Genomic DNA, 17831 nt, shown 5'->3' with positions numbered 1-17831 from the left:
AGGCAAGCCCACCCGAGCTCCTAGGTTTTCTGCTTCCAGGAAGGCTTACACACAGCAGAGGTTGGATATGGTTTTCTGGAAGTCAATCCAAAGAGCAGAAGGGACTTACAGCTGTTAGAGACACTATAGACCATGTTTTATGTTATTAAAACCTACACTTTTGTCCAAAACATTAAACAAAATGAATAAAGCCATCAGTAAGAAAAGAGAAGACATCTAGATAGTTTTCGGAACAGTGTGTTATTTTGTCTGGAGGTAAAATAATAAAAAAAAAAAAGAAGAAGAAGAAGACGTCTATACTGTAAGAATGAATCCAAGCAGTTCTTTTACCAGGGTACTCACATGCAATGGGCTGCCTGTTGTAAAGCCACTATGCATCATCCGTTAGCAACATTTTCTGCTACATTCAATTAGCTCTTCCTCTGCTTTTTACACACCCAGCCATCCCCTTTTCTAGTCATGAGCCAAAGCAAAGTGACTATCTTACTCACACACCTCCCAAGACTCCCTTGATTAGGGGTGTGCTTAACGGCTTCATTTAAAGGACCTTGGGGACGTATATGACAAATGAAATGACCAGGGCTCTGGAGACTTAGGGTGATATGGATCTCCTACAATGACACAGAGATTCTTGCGATCTCTTGTTGCAGATCATTTCTCTTGCCTTGTGAATCATATTCCTCAGCAACCTCTAGATCTTGAAGCCTCTTGGCTCTTGTATCTCTGCTCACCTCAACCTTCACTCATCCTGTTGAGGTCTCCTCCAGCATCAGGGTTTAAATCCTTTCTGTATGATGACTGGCAAATGTGCTTCTTCAGACCACCCCATTCTCTACACTCCAACTCATGTTTTCAACCTCTTACTTCACTCCTTACATGGGCATCCTAATGGGTCTCTCAAACTCACCATGGCCACGTTGACCTGTGGTCAACCTGGGCTTGTTTACTGAAGTTCCACTGCGGTACTGTCCCCTGGTCAGATGACATGCTCATCAAGAGCTGTCCTTGAGAATGATCTAGCGTCATTTCTGTTGCTGTGATAAAACACCCGGACAAAAAGAACATGGGGAGCCGGGCTGAGAGATGCCTCAGTGGTTAAGAGCATTGACTACTCTTGCAGAGGACCCAGGTTCAGTTCCTGGCACTCACAGGGCAGCTCACAACCATCTGTAACTCCAGTTTCATGGGCTCTGACACCCCCCTCTGGCCTCCATGGGTACTGTACAGAGAGTAGACATCCATACATGCAGGCAAAACACTCATATATAAAGTAAAAACAATTCATAAATAAATAATAACTTAGAGGGCAAAGTAGTAGTATTGTAGTCAGCTTACAATAAATCCCAGGATACAGTCTGTCATTGTGGGGAAATCACAATAACAAGAGGGTGAAAGTTTCTAATTACATCCACCACCAAGAACTGAGAGGGTAAGTTACAACATGTCTAGTGCTTAGCTTAATTTCTCCACTAATACATCTCAGGACTCCCGTTCTAGAGAATGTTGCCACCCATGGTGGGCTGGGTCTTCCTACATCAATCAAGGCCACTGAGACAATCACCCACAGACACACCCACAGGCCAACCCAATGTAGCTAATCTAAAGGTGATTCTGTATGGGATCAAGTCAACAATTAAAAGGAACCAGCAACACACCATGGTATGAGAACTTTCGGGGAGGTTGGCATCCCCTTCTCATCTTTTCTCATAGATACACACTTGGTCTCAGTGAGACTCACAGAGGGCTTGGCTTCTGTGGCTGGTGATATAAAAGAAAATGTGGCCAGTAGTGTGTAGGAACTCTAGCTGACAAAAATGCTCATATGCACATTAGTGCTCAGGATCCATGACAGAAGTGTCTGGTACAGGGCCTCATAGGAGGATAACTGTTGCTGGCAGCCAGCAGCTCCAGAATGTGGGGTTTTGTTTTATTTGAGTGCTGTACTGTATTACATTGTTTTCCTCCAAGAAACTGGCTCTGTAAATGCTGCAATCTGGTGCCTCAGAGACCTTCAATAACTGAAACCTGCCTGACACTATCAGGACAATATCCCCCATCCTGGCAATCCCACACGCTTCCCCATTTGAATAAAAAGGACCCATCATCTTTTAATTCCTTGGGAAAAAAAATTTAGTCAAGGTATGGTTGTCTCTTGCCCATGGCATACTTAACTGGTCCATGGGTAAGCTCTACCTCATTCTCCTCCCAAATCTACCCAGAATCTGACCATGTCTTATGGTGCCTCCTGCAAACATCTCCATGCAGAGTTAGTTATTCTGCCCCTGCTGACTGTACAGTTGTGTGAAGGCAAAGGCTGGGGAGGGGCTGTTGGAACACAAGCCAGAGCAAGACGCAGACTCCATATTTTTAAACTTAGGAAGCGGGACATGGCACGGTCCCTGTGATGGTGAGTTCTAATTGCCAACATCGCACAACAGAGAGTCACCAGGAAAGAGAGGCTAAGTGAGAGACTATCAAGGTCAGATGAGCCTATGGCACGTCTACAGGAGACTGCCTGCGTAACTGATGTGAGAAGACTGAAGGTGGGAGACACAATGCCCAGACTGTGTAAGAATGAAAAAGCCGGCTGAGTGCAAAGCGCGAGTGCCTTTATTGCATTCTGCCCTTGACCACAGACACGCTGTGAGGAGCTACCTCAGCCTCTGCCACTGTGACCTCTCCACAGTGATGGACTGCAATCTGGAGTCATCAGCTAAAATACAAACCATTCCCCTCTAATTTGCTTACTGTTGGAATAATTTATCACAACTACAGAAATGGAACTAGGGCAGTCCCCATACCCTGCCCCACATCATCTTCTCCAGTTCCCCTCAGCCCCCTGGCAGAAGCCCCCACCTCAGCCAGGGCCTGTGCATGTGTTCAGGCCCCTGACTAAGTGCTGCTCCACACCTGACACTGGTTTGTCTCTTCATCCAAAAATTACCATATCAGTGACAGTTCACTAGTAACCTTATTTACAGCCCACCCTCAACATTTTCTAACAACCCCCCATGCGGAGCTTCACTGCTTGAATCTTCTGGAACCTATCACTATGGATGAGCACCCCACTTCCCAATAAAATACAGGCTCAGAGGGGGCAAGAATCTTCATGCTCCAATCTCCCTACATTTCAGAGCTTGCCTTACATGGTAGGCATTCAAAAAGTATTTGTAAATGGATGGATAATATATAGTTCATATAATCTTAACACAACAAATTAAAAAAATAATATTTCCTTATTTAAAAAGTCCAGACTTAGCTGTATCTTGGGGTAGTACATTGGGACCCTGTAGCTCCTAGTATCCTTCCACACGTAGCCAAGTACCCAGCAGGGCTCATCCACTAGAGATGGAGGCCAGGCCTAGGCTGGAACCAACCTCCCTGCTGTGGAATGATAGGGCCTGGTCAATGCTCCAGAGCCTGCTCATGACTCAGTGCCTCAAGTCTAGATAACTCTTCTTCTAGAGCATATCTGCCTGTTACCCCTCCGATCTCCTTTCTTCCTCATGTACCCTCTCTTGACCTCTTCTGTGTCTCTCCCATCATCATTAAGCGGTTAATTTCTTCTGTAGTATTCCAATTTTAAGCACTCCTAACTCCAATCTGCAAGCATTTCTAATGTGACTATATTTAAAGTGACTCCCCCCGCCTCGCCCCCCGTTTGACTATGTAGGAAGGAGTACCTTAAGAGAAGCCATGCTTTTCCCCTGTCATTTTATTTGGCTAAATACCGAGCAGAGAAGTGAACCCACTGAAGATCCTCCATAAATACCCATGAAAGGACCAAACAGCAAGGAAGGAATTATGCAAAAAATAATTCAGTACTGCCCCAATGAAGATACCAAAATTCTAGACTGAGGTCACTAGATACTATCATAGAAATCCGACGATTCTTTACCCCATAACAGAGAAGGATATCTCCCCATCTAGCTCTCAGGCAGGGGGACTTTCACTTTACAGAGGACAAACACCTGTAAGATATCTTTGCTACTAAATATTTTAAATATTTGCAACATATTTTAAATCCCCAAACTGATGAATCAGCATGGGAATAGCTAGACTGAAGGTAAGCTGTGCTAACACAACCATGCTTCTCCTGGTCTATGCCAATCAAAGAGAACACGGATAAGAGTTCTGTTGCCTGGGAAGAACATTGGAATGTCGCCAATGCACTCATCAGGTTAGAAACACAGACATGCAACACACCTCACTGTGCATGGAGATGACAATTCCACATTTATTACACCCTAATGCACAGATTACCAGAGCATTTCCAGGAAAATGTTTATTAATGGGTTTTAAAGAGTAGTAAACACAGGTAGTGAGTGCACACATTCTTGAGTCTGCCCACTTGGGTTTCAATTAACACTCTCCCACTTAGCACTCTCCTGCCTCAGTTTGTACAGAAGTTATTTATAGATGATTAGGTTAAACAGTTATGAAAATTATATAAGCTAGAGAATGCAAAGGGTTAGAGTAATGTACACCCTTAGTGGTTAGTCATTGAATTCTGTCTGGTGACAGGTTTTGTGAGTCTAAACCTCAGGAGTGTTTTCCTGTGTGTTTTTGTAGTGACACCATTAACTGAAGTGCCATAGAAGCAGATACCTGCTTTGCCTTCAAATCCTGACCCAGAAAAGACATTTGTCCCAAAAATCTGTCTTTAGCACCTCTACCAATCTTGTTGAAAAGCTGTGGTGATTGACTGAATGCATCATTATGAAATTAACGGGAATTGCACAGAGGCACAGGTATCCAGCACAGAAGTTCTGGAGGAGGCTGTCACATGCTGTTCCTCCATCTCCCTCATCCTACCCGGATAAACACTGCATGGAATCAGGTGGCTGGTGATAATCTGGGGACCAGGACAGTTTCATCGTATGGGACACTGTCCTGTTTGACTGCTTCCTTCTCATTAACAGCAGGTTGTTACCCAGTAGTACCCACTCCCACCCTTTCTGCCTCCCACACTGCAGGAAGATAAAGCTCCCTAGACAGCAGAGCCTCTGAGTATTGATGCCAGACCAGACTGTAGACTGGACCCTGCTGATGTCACTGGTCAAATCACCTGGACTGGCTCTGTCTGGTTTCTCGATCCGTACCGCTATGATATTGCTGTCCAGTAGACCCACTGGCAGGGTTTTAAGGGTTAAAGTAATGGAGGAATGAGAGCGGGGAGACACTAGACACTGGAGCTCTAGGGGAGAGATGCTGTTCTCATAAATGACCACAGGCGCATTTGCCTTTTTCTATTCTTGATCCTTGAAGTCTGAACACTTTTTTTGTATATACATATACATATTCAAGGGGGAAAATGTACTAACACTGAGTAATAAACATAAGATATAATAAATAACAGGCAACTTCTGCACTGAAAATGATGATGGAACATAAAATTATGTTTAAAGACCAATGACACTCAACCAGCTGTGCTTAGTAATAAAGCTAAAACGGATGGAGCTTGCAGAAGAGAAATGAGAAAAGTAGGTCATATTTTGAGCTCTGTCTATTCCAGAAAAAAAAAAAACAATGTGTAAAAAAATAATCTGCATTCACCACTAGACTGCCCCATCTGCCATGGCCTTTAAGTTATTTTGAGAGTTCTGGGTAGAGTCAGACAGTGAGATCATTCTCCAATTCACACTGAGATTCCTCCAGCCTGAAGGATTATTTTCCTTTTCCTGCCCAAGACCAATCATACTTCACGCCAGCTATGAGGGTGTAGTTACCTGAATCAACAACTACGGCCCAATAAAAGGATGGGGAAGGGAAATAAGAGCTACAAACAAGCCCCATGCTTTTCCTACCCCTCACTCCTACAGGTGGGTTATCCTTGACTCTCTTCACACCTACTGGATGGGAAGTCTCTTGCCATTCCAGAGAGATCATTTGGGGCTTACAGGGAAAAGTTGTTTACTCATGAAGATTTGGTGAAGGGCTCACACATACCCTATCTGAGCCCAGAGCTGAGGCTCTGAGCACCCCACTCCAGTTGGCCTCCATTGACATGACCAGAAGCTGTGCTTCAGAAAGCAAAATAGGCAGGGATGCTTTAAAGATCCGAGGCATCTCCCTGGTGGGCTTATGTGGTATGGAGAAAGAATGAAATGAAGATGAGCTTGCATAGGCTCAGGGAAAGGGGTAGCTGACACAAAGGATTAGTTAGTTGGATGTTTGTCTGTCTGCCGCTGTAGAACATGCCACCATTATCTAACAGCAACAGAGAGCTTGGTGTGTGAGCATGCGAAGAACGTTTTCAAAACTCAAGACTGTGTTAGTTTAAAACTGAAACAAAACTGAACAAAATTTAAGTTAAATGGGAGAGACACAGAAATGCCTGAATGTGGCAGGACCCCAGTGGGGATCAGGAGCAGATAACACCAGCTCTGAACAACTGTCAGCCGTGTGTGAATAAGGGCATGTCTCCTCCGCTGGCTGGGAATAACAGGGGGAGTCATCATGAGATGGAACCAGGGCAAAGGTCCTACAAAAACATGGGATTAATCCAATTATAAATCTCTAAATCTGTTATCCCAACTCATTCAAATGATATAAAAACCCAGACACAAAATGAGGAAAAGCACACTCAAATGATGACTCACGGATCACTTTCCGTCCAATTTGAATTAAACCAAGCAAGAAAAAGCAAGCTGTCTAGGAAAATAGATGTGTACACGATGAGAATGTTTTCAACAGCCAACAAATCCCCTTGTAGGGAAATTTGAAGGTTTTTCTTGTCACCTATGACGTTTTACACCAAAGAAACCCACAACCAAAATATGGTCATGTCTAAGAGGCCAAACTCAGAAATCATTTGGGGGTTAATACTTAAAGCATGGCTCACCATGAGGATGGTGCTCCACTGTTTTAAATTAAAACTGGTGTGCTTCTTTCGCAAAAACTTCATTTTTCTGTGTAGTAGTAAGCTGATCTTCGTTAGAATTCAAAGAAGAAACGACCATTTAATGAAGCTATACTCCAAGGAGATTAAAGAACTGGGTGACAACTTGTTCACAAGGTGGAAGGTGCATCCCAAGAGTGTACAAGCCAGACTCCCTAAGTGGTGATGGCCATAGCCCAGTTAAAAGACTTCTCTGTGGGCAATGGCCTCCTCAGTCATGAGGGCCTGCAGCCAAGTAAAGCCCTCTCAGTTCTAAGACAGGGACAATAAGAACAGAGGAGGAAGAAGTATAAAAGAGTAGGAAAGAGGAGAATGAGCAGGAGAAGTAAGAGATATGATGGTAGGAGGGAAAGAGTGGAGGAAAGGAACACACCAGGGAAGGAGGTCCATGCTCTCAGGGACCGTGAGGTCCACCCTGGTGCCCTTAGGGAGAAATGGAGCCCAGCTCGTCTGGGGGTTGTTACCTGAATGAGATCGTCCAGCTCGGTGGAGTTGACGCAGGCGTGCTGGGCTATGAAGGTCTGTTTCTGGATCACGATGGTGGTCCTCTGGGAAATCTCCTGAGGCTGCTCCAATGCCTTGAACACAGTGGCTCCAATGATCAGGTAGAGGACGACCACCAGGAAAATCGTGGAGACCGTCTTCCATTTCATAACATTAATGGCCGTGTCAGTCTCCACCCGGGAAGCAAGCACGGTGGGTTTTGCGGAGAAGGAGAGCCTCGGTTTGGAGTTCTGCGCGGCAGACTTGGGATCCAGCAAGTCAGGGGCCGCCACTGACAACAACAGAGAATTTGGGTTAGGCTAGAGGAGTCTGGAAGCAAGGGGCTAGCTGATTCTTTAGGGGGTCAGCCAGGGCTGGCTGAACTCAGGCACTCTCCTAGTGGGAGCTGAGGAACCTCACCCCGCAGCTTCTCTAATCATTTCCAGAACCATACATAGGCTCAAGGGAGGGGGCTGGGCTTCTGCTCTTTGCTGCCAATGGAGTGCCAGGTGGATGGAAAAAAACAGGGGTCAGACCAAGAAGTTAAACACTAAACAAAAGAATGCCTGAGGAGTTCCTCATTCATTTCTAGATTTTTGTTTCTGCTCGTGATTATGTATGTGTCAATGAAGATGCTGTGAGCTCCCAAGGGCTGATGGTACTAAACAAGATATCTGCTCACGAGGAAGGCTCGTGGCTGACTCCTGTATATCAGATCTTTACACTGTAAGCAATCAGAGTAAAGAAGGTTTGCTGTCTGGGTTTTCAAATTCTTACAGCGAAGGGATGGCGATCAGTGCAGTTCAAGATATGCTTCCTAGTTTCTGGTGGGAACACACCACTTAGCGCAGTCCTATCTAGAGCCCGTCTTCCAAAGTAAGCACATTATGAAACATGGTTCTGCCATCGCTCGCATGCTTAAAACACAAAAGTTATTGCTAACTCTTGAACCACACCAGCCAAGACAGGACCAAGTCCCTCTATTTCTCCAGCAAAAGCAAGAAAGAAACCCAGCACATTGGCTTACACCTTAGACCCTCCATGCCCTGCACAAGGCTAATTGCTCCATTAGAGCTCCCTGATTCTGTGGGGTGACTCCAAGTCCATCTATTATTTATCCAAACTCTTCAAAATCATCATTAATGGGTTTCATTTTAGAAAACAGAAAAGCTATTCGATGGCCACTTGTGGAGGGGAAAACAAGCCATTCGCCACAGAACACTTGATTGGAGAGGCAAGAGCGAACTGATATGGGTTAACAGGATGGTCAAGATGGAGACTTAAAAACCAACACAAATCATTAGTTTAAAGCTCACCACTTACAAAAACAAGCCAGATTACTGCCATGTGTATAATATAGGTTTCATAAAAATGGTAACATAACCTAAAATTTACTTTTCAATATTCACGTAGCAAATCCCCATGGAACTGCACCCTACAGCCTCAGAAATTACTCAAGAAGACACTTGTAAAGAGCATCCATTTACACACAGCTACCTATCCTGCCCTCTTGCCTAATGCTGGGTGTAAATGTAGGCTACCACAGTGAGTTCATAAAGTACATCTCCAGTTGCCCATCAAAAAAAGGCACTCTCGAAACAAAGCTATGTGATGCACCAGACGAAGGGGGTTGTGAAATGAAGGTGGATGACAGGATCTCCCTGAGCAGCCGAGCTCACGGGAAGTTCTGACTTTGAAGAGATGAAATCATCAGAGCAGACCTGAGGATACAGCCCCTCCCCACCCCCACCCCCACCAGCAGCAGCAGCAGCTTTCCGTGGAGACTCCCCAGGGTCAGCTTCAGCAGCTTCCTAAGTAAGGCTCAGCCCCCCACTACAAGTGGGGATGCCTCCTTCTCCACCCATCCACCTGTTTTGAATCAAGTCACCAACTAGAAGGCACCGTCACCATACTGGCAAGGGTGATGCCACTCAAAATAAGCACTTTCAGCGGGTGTTAACTGTTTGGATTTTTACAATCTAATAGACGTGTGCTTACTACAGTTAGTGATCACTATCACCTGTAGCCTATGGCACTCCCCACCCCCTCCCTGCTGCTCAGAATCTGACTGAAAAATAAAATAATCTAAAATTGAGCCATCTTCTGACTTAAAAAACAGAACACAACAGAGGAGTCCTGGCATCTAATCATAAAGTCAGGTCCCCCACCCCCACCCCAGGGTACTGACTTTCACCCTAGGGCTGCTTTCTTGTCGAGAGAATTATAAACGACTATCATTTACCCAGCCCCAGCGTGGAAGCCCATCAAAATATTGTCATGATGCACAGAGAGACAGAGAGACAGAGAGACAGAGAGAGAGACAGAGACAGAGACAGAGAGACAGAGAGAGACAGAGAGAGACAGAGAGAGAGAGAGAGAGAGAGAGAGAGAGAGAGAGAGAGAGAGAGAGAGAGCAGATACGGTAATATTAGATATTTTATTCTCTCTCTCTCTCTCTCTCTCTCTCTCTCTCTCTCTCTCTCTCGTGTGTGTGTGTGTGTGTGTGTGTGTGTGTGTGTGTGTGTGTGTGTGTGTTAGGCTGATAAATTTCCTGAAGGAGTTTAATTCCTTTAAGCTGTGGCCTTATATTTAATTAGCAGAAATATATAATGCACAATTGGCAGACTAGAATGGACAGAAGCTGGTGGAATACAAAATAAATATTTAAAACAAACAAAAAGCAAAAGGCAGCCTTTCCTCCCAATCTAATCAGGGCGCTGTGGATTCCCAGCCTCCACTGGTGATAGCAGAGAGGCCAAGAAGCTGGCTGTTCACACACCCTCCACACCATCACTACCTCTCCCCTCCCCCAGCGTCCTCCTCAGTGCACTCCTGGTCTCTCGCGCGGGCCTCAGGTGCCCCCCGAAACAGCAGCAGAAGCGAGCTTTTTATTTTATTTCCCCAGCCCCCTTGCGTGTCCTCCATGCTATGGGCAACAAGTGTGATGAAGGCCACCGTGCAACCTGCCTGCGGGCTACTCTCCAGGGCTGACCCTCCTCTCTAGAAACTGTCTTAAGATGCGCCAAACCCACACCCGAGGGAGGCAAATGCAAAAACCCCAGGCACCAGCGGAAGAGCAGAAGACACCGCCAAGAGAGGATCCCGGCTGGGGTTAGGTAGCCAAGCCCGGATCACATCCAACCCACGGAATGGAAAGGAAAATGAGCCATGGGACCTGCGCCGCCCTCCCCAGAGAGCGCGCGGCCGGGGTGGGTGCCCGGGGGTCTCACCTCCTGCGGTATAGCCGGGTCTCTCCCGCGAGGCGCTGGCAAGCATGAGGCATGCAGCATTCAAAATGTTTTTTTTTTTTTTAACACAGACTTGATGCTTTTATTTTTTTTCTTTCCTTCTCTCTCCTTTTTCTTTTCTTTCTTTTTCTTTCTTTCTTTCTTTTCTTTTTTTTTTTTTTTTACCAACACGCCATTGTACTCACTCCTTATTCCAAGATGGGCTGCGCACTCCGAGCTGCACGGGCAGGCATTTTCCCCGGCTTTGTTTTACAAGGTGGGGAGAGCGGTGCTGGAGGCGGGAGGGGTGTAGGGGGAGCGTGAGAAGAAACGAAATCGCGGGAAGGAGGGGACACCAGCGGCGGCAGGCTGGGCAGAGGGCGAGGCCGAGGCCAAGTTGGGCTCGGACGCGGCTGCCCCCGCGCGCGTTGGGTCACCCCGACTGCGCTGCCGCCTGGGGTCCCGCGCGGGCCCTGAGTGCGCTCGGCCCGTGGCTCCGCGCGCTCGGCCGGTGGCTCCGCGCTGCCCCGGGGCTCGGAGTGGGGGTGATTACTGCAGCCCGCGCGGCCGAGCGCCCGGGTGTCTTTGTGCCGCGGCCCCGCGCAGCCCCTCTCCGCATGTCTTTGTGCGGCGCCCCGCCTGGCCCGAGCCCCGCCGGGCGCCCGCAAGGGGGGGTGTGGCCCGTGGTGGCCCGCCCGGCCCCGCAGCTCCACTCTCCCGTCGCCTCGCCGCTCTTCCCTCCTTTCCGAACTCCCTCCTCCTGCCCCTGCGGTGTCCCCGCCTGGGCTCGCCTCCCCGCACCCCCCCCCCCTCAGCCCTATGCGTCGCCCCAGCTGCCAATGCGTCCTCCCTGTGGCGCCCTCGGCCCGCCTCCCGCCCGGGAGCAGCATGAGCCTCACCTGCACCCATCACCCAGCGTCCCACCGCCACCTCCTGCTCTAGCTGTCAAGCATGCGTCTTCCACAGGGCTCCAAGCCATACCTTCCCGAGTCCGGGTGTCGCAAGAGACCCCAGATCCCTACAGGTGAGTATCTTCCTCACTAGCGCCCCTCCAACCAGGGTGGCACAGAGACACCATCTCGCTGGTGCCCTGGGAGCCTCCGAGTGAGGGCTGCATGAGGACGCGGGGTCTTCCAGGCTACACAGGGGAAGGGTTAAGGAATAAGCATTGAGGTCTCAGGGCTACTTTCTTTTATTTGGGCCTGAGGTTCCTGAATCAGAAAGGAACTGGATGCCAGAGTCAAGGGGGAATGGAGAAAAACGGACTGCTTTCTCTGGGACAACCCGCCACCCCACCCCCACCCCAAGGCTGGGACCAAGGATGCTGAATGTTGTTGAGTGTGGGCGGATGCTGCGGGGCGCCAAGATGCTGAACTTGTTCACTGCCCCCTCCCCAACACCCATGGAAACCCTAGACTGGTAGGCAGCCGTTCTACCCAGACTCCTGGAGTGCATCGCCTGAGCTGCTGAACTCTTGAACACAAGGATTGATTTGGAACAGAACTGGCCAAGGAAGGGAAGGAGACTGGATGCTGCCTTTACTCTATGTGGAAGAATTTCAGTTCTTTAAAACTGCGCTCCTGAAAGGCACTTCACTTTGCCGTCAGGAACTCCCAGCTGGCCACCACCTTCTGGCCTTCTGGCCCCGTCACTGTGCTACGCAAAGCCAGTGTTTTCCCCGGGACACGTAGCAAGTCACAGACACAGCCATGGCTGTAACATGAACCTCATAAATCGTTTACAAGACTCTCTCCAACATCAATGGTTTTTTGTTTTATTTATTTTTTATTCAAGAATAATCCCAGCACCTGTTTCTTCGACCATAATAAAGCGTCCATCTTGCTTCAATTTAAACACCTTTTTCTTGACTTCTGGTCTCAAAAGTAACAGAAGTCATTAAAAAGAGAGTGAGTCTGATCTCACCAGCAGACTTGGACCCTCCCAGAGTGGCTACGTCATCATAGCTCATGCTGTCTCCTCACTTCACTGCAGGCCTTTCTGGGCCCCATGGCCTTCTCTCACGGTTTCTCCCAACACACTCCCTCCTCACACCTTACAGGACTAAGGGAATGCATCAGCTGAGTTCTGTACACAGAATATTCCTGTGTGCAAAAGTGCTTGCCCAGGGGATTCCTTTTAGGGGCTTAGTTCACACAATTCCTGAATCTTGCAAATCCCTCTGGAATCCCAGAGCAGCTACAGCACACTGGAAGCTTGAGGCACAGTTTCATCTACACCAGGAAGTCTCTTTTGTTCCTGAATGGGTGACACCCACCTATAGGAATACAATAATCTTGAGCTAACTCCGGGGATAAAATGTCTTCACAGTGGCCCTTAGATTCCAGATTAGCATTCAGTAAGAACTTCCATGCTGGGTGCGGTTTCCGGAGAGTCCGCTGGCTTACCATTTGTTTTTTTCTGGTCAGTTTGTCACAGCACTATCTTGTGGGCTCTGGGAGGGCTGGCCATGTCCCCTAACACACAGGACTAGTGGGGGGTGCTGAGTTCAGGAGTGCTGATAAGCACACACATTATCATTCTCCTGGTCTCACTCCAAGCAGCCAGAGCAAGGATACCCAACTTTTATAGGGGATGGGGCAAACTCTCCAACTTGAAATCATTTTTGCCCTACAAAGCCATTTTGCTGCCCAGGAAAAAATAACCCCAGGCTATCCTTCCTTTCACTACACTTCTCTCTTGTCCCTTCCTTTCTGTCTTTGCTTTCCCTAATTTATTCCAAACCTTCCCTCTCTGGATCTACCCATGCCTTGCCTTGACTGGTCTGTCCACTGAGTGCTGCCCAGTCCCCTGGGACGTTGGCACCCTGTGTATTTCTGTACACGTGCCTCCATGGCTCTGCTCTCCCACACTTGCAGGCTTTAAGCCTCAGCACCAATCCCTGTCAGCTCACTGGCGACCTATGTGTGCAGGGTGCTGTGGTTGGTGTGCAGGGTGGGGGTAGCGGGGTCGGGGCAGGAAAGCTAGCTCAACAGTTAAGAGCATTTGGTGTTTCAGGAGCGGACCCAAGTTCAGGTCCCAGCACCGACACGGTGGCTCACAACCATCTGTAACTCCAGTTCCAGGATTCCCAACGCCGCCTTCTGACCTTCAAGAGCACTGTACAAACCGGGTATACGCAAATACATGCAAACACTCACACACATAATAAAGATGAATCTCTAAAAACAAGGAAGAAAGTCAAAAAGGGAAGATTCTAAACCATATCGGGGAGATTTAATCCAACAAGCTAAAAGCTAATCTCCCCAAATAATCTGTAGGGACCACGAAAGTGCCCAAAGCCCTGGCTGACTCTAGCCTCCTTTCCACAGCAGCCCCACAGTCCTTCCTTCAGCATCCCTGCCCCTTTAAGCGACTTGTATGACAAAGGCATGCCTAAGAGTGTTTGAAATAAGAGGAAGACCAGATTGTGTGTCACTGAAACGAGAGAAATAGGTTGGATTGTCCTATTAACAATGTTCACAACTTACTCTGTACACACCAACCTCATCAGAAGTGTAATGGGAGGGCAGAGAAAGAGAATTGCTTTGCTCATGTTTTAATCCACAAGAAAAATCCAAAATACATGGTGAAAAGATTGGGCTCCAGAAAAGCCTCCTTCTGGTCCTTTCAGAATATGTACAGAGATTCAACTTGCAGCCTGAACTCAGAACTTCATTCTCATGTTAATTTTGCTTTTTTTTTTTTTTTTTTTTTTTATCCTGGCCTACTCAAAATGCCCTAGTGGAGGAAAAAAAAATAAGAAATGAGCATGCCTCTTTTTTTTTTTCATTATTTTGAATACATCAAAAGAATTCTGTGAGCATCCTACCTCCCTGCTGCTTCTGAGTTGTGAATAGAATCATCTGATGGTCAGTTCTTGATCTACTAAACAGGGAGTGCTCACTGTGCTCACAAGAAATGGATGGAAGAGCCAGGGTGAGACATCATTTGTAATGTCATCTTCATGTTACTAAAATGGAATACTTGAGGTGACTAACCTAGAAAGAGAAAAAGTTTGTATTGTCCTATAATCCTGAAGGTTCCAGTACAAAATCACACGGTCCCATTTTATAGGACCTGTATCATGAAGACAGAGCTGCCATAGCCACGTGACTTACACCACAAACAAAGAAGCCAAAGAGAAGCCTGGGCAGCCTGCATCTCACAATCCTCTTTTAAGCCAAGCCTCCAATGACCTAAAGACCTCCCTCCAGGCTCCACTACCTACAAGTCCACGGCACTTCCAGATACTGCCACACTGAGGTCTTAGCCTCCCCCACTGGAGCCTTTGGGAGACATTCTAGATCCAAACACTGGCACCATTTACATGTTTAATATGACAATTTACCCATTAGCCTAAACTCATGAAAACAGAAGCTACTGCTGAAGCCAGACCACCAACAAATTCCAACTCCTTATGTATTTTGTAATGTATTTAATCTTCCAGGAAACACCATTCTACAGATATGAGGGGGAATAAAGCACACTGGTCAAATATTCCCTGAGTGGCTACTTCACCCTGAGCAGTTCTGTAGACATAGCAAGCACACTGCCTCCAGAATGATTTGGTCTAAAGAGGGTAGGTATAAGTGAACACACCTGTAACATTTCAGTACACATCACTGAGAAAGTTACAGGGCACTGTGGCAGTATTTTATGTTGAAAGCTCAGAAAAGGCCTCTGAGGAAGTGAGCATACGTATGAGGAAGTAACAAATGTAAGGAAAGATCGTCCCCAACAGAAGGGCTTGCCGAAGGCCTGTGGTGGGAGACAGCTGGGAGAACGCAGGGAACTTAGGGAGCTGGGACAGATGGAGGGATTTGTTCTGCAGCAGGAGAGAGTAGATGAGGCTCCTAAGAAGCATGCATCAAGTGTCAGTAAGACCTGAGCTGTGTGATGCCTTTAAGAAGGCAACCCTTCAAGGCCAGATGTCCATGAAAGCTGTGTGTAGGATGGGGTGTCTGCAACTTGAGTTAGAGTCATCTGAAGGGGCCGGTAGAACCCACAGGCTTCTCCCACACCCAGAGTTCTGGTATTTTTGTCTTCGGTGAGATTTGAGAACTGGAACCCACAACAAGTCTCAAGGAGACACTAATGCTATTGGTCAAGGACTACACTCTGGGAACCATTTGACAAGGGATGGGATCCAGGCCTAGTCTGCCATGATAGTGCATGACCACTGGGGCAATTTTCAGCAGTGTAATCATTGGCAGATCAGGGTAGATACCCACATATGTCCATATCACATCTCAGCTTCAAAGTGTGACCTGAAAGACTTGGTTATTCCATTTCCAACACAGCACTTCTGTATCGATCACTTTTCTGTTGCTGCGATGAAACACCATGACCAGACGTAACTTACAGAAGGAAGAGTTTCTTCACACTTAAAGTTCCAGAGGGTTAGAGTCCACTCACCGAGGCAGGGAAACACACTGGCAAGTGGCCGACACAGCAGCTGGAGCAGGAAGCTGAGAGCTCACATCCTCAACCACAGGGGCAAGTAGAGAGAGTGAACTAAGGGTAGTTGATGAGTCTAGACTCTCAAAGCCTGCCCCTGTGACATGCTTCCTCCAGCAAAGCCACACCTAAACCTCTTCAAACAGTGCCACCAATTGGGGACCTAGTGTTCAGATACCCAAATCTATAGGGAACGTCTCCCATTCAAAACGCAGCAGCCTTTGCGCCTGGTCCCTGATGGCTCTCATTAGCTGATGGCTGTTCAACCCAGGCAATGCTTCAGGTAAAACCCACGCTTGGAATCAAGGACCTCTGCCTGTGCAGAAGTTTACCTTTGCTTGATAGCACAGTTTCTGCTGGTGCTGGGAAGAGACAATCAACCCAACATCTCCTCTGAGATTGTCACAGGCAAACAGAGAACATGAAGAGTGACTCCCTGAAGACGTGTTCTACTGTGCTCAGAAAGCAAAGCTTCTGATGTCCCCATCCATGGTCTTCCCTCCCCTTACAACTTTTTGTGTCTGTGACTGAGCGAGCGCATGTCAAACCTGCCCAAGGCCATAAGCTAGACTTATGGAAGATTTAACATTGACTCTCCATGGATTACCCCAGGCCATATTTCCCCTACATGAAAATCCTAAAATATAGACAACGACTTTCTATTAGATTCAAAATTTGGTAAAGGACTTTCAACATTTCCTAAAATATGACCCAGGCACTTTGACTCCCTGAGTAGTCTATCCCAAGTCCTCCTGGTTACTTCTCCCCAGGGCTTTTCACCAATGGCCTCCTCTCCACTGAGAATCGACCCCTTTCTACACTGCAACAGCACAGAACTTTTGAATGTAAAATGTGTTGTTGAAACCCTGTGCACCCTCTTCTTTCCTGGTGCCTTCAGAATTCAGGCCACAGTGTGAAAGGTGGCCCAGGGCCAAGCAGCTCCTTGCTTTATCAAAATGAAGGAGGAGGAAAGGGAAGAGGGGCCATGGGAAAGAGGGAGAAGGAAGGAACAGAGTGGGGGAAGAGGGAGATGGGGAAGAGGAGAGGAGAGGAGAGAGGAGATGGAGAGGAAGAATAATATAGACAACCTGTACCAAAGGTTTACCATGAGCCAGATGTATTGAAGACCCTTCATTTGTGGTTTGATCCTTGTCAGGACCATATGAGACAGACAACATGGTTCTTAGCCTTATCGAAGTCAACTCACTTCCCCTGCACAATGCGGGCCCCTGCACAATGCGGGCCGGTGAGTGTACTGCGAGGACAGAGGCCTTTCACCAAGAGCTTCAACGTCTCTGCGTTTGCTGTTCAGCCATCAGCTGGATTCCAGGTTTCTGGATTCATTTTACCACTTCTCCCCTAAGAACCTTCATGCCTGCCAGTTTTTCCATCCTGGACTGTGCCTGCCCCCTTTCTGAGGAGAATATAAGCTACATTCCCCTATCAGACCTCAGCTAAAACACCCCTCTTCCAAAAAGCCCACTCCCTCCCAAGCAAGTTCAGCCCATTGCCCCCACACATGCTCTTACAGCACAGCCTGTGTAGCGTCCTTACAGCTTTGCTGTCATTAAATATTTATTCAGACTGTCTTTTATTACTAATGGAGCAAAAAATGTGGGTGGCTAAAAACAACAGAAATGTGTGGTCTGCATTCTGCAGACCAAAGGTCAGAAATCAATGTGTCCCAAGGCCATGCTCCCTCACAACTCCCCAGGACCAATTCTGTTGACTGGCAGCTCCTGGAGTTGGCTGGAAATCCATGG

The 17831-nt window shown here is 47.5% G+C and overlaps 1 protein-coding gene across 1 annotated transcript in view; it reads right to left on the bottom strand.

Annotated features, from left to right (window-relative positions):
* Positions 1–11501, bottom strand: part of Kcnk2 (potassium two pore domain channel subfamily K member 2) — a 134580-nt gene extending 123079 nt beyond the window's left edge. Inside the window, exons 1-2 of the mRNA XM_059281032.1 lie at positions 11049–11501; positions 7366–7704 (exon numbers count right to left, since the gene is read on the bottom strand). Coding sequence (XP_059137015.1) covers positions 7366–7704; positions 11049–11501 — 792 coding nt within the window. The remainder of the gene's footprint in view (positions 1–7365; positions 7705–11048) is intronic.
* Between the last annotated feature and the right edge of the window lie 6330 nt (positions 11502–17831).

Source organism: Peromyscus eremicus, chromosome 15 (genome assembly GCF_949786415.1).
Source record: "Peromyscus eremicus chromosome 15, PerEre_H2_v1, whole genome shotgun sequence".
NCBI classification, from domain to species: Eukaryota; Metazoa; Chordata; class Mammalia; order Rodentia; family Cricetidae; genus Peromyscus; species Peromyscus eremicus.
The sequence above is the reverse complement of the archived record's forward strand: the minus strand, read 5'-3'. Positions and strand labels throughout refer to the sequence as shown.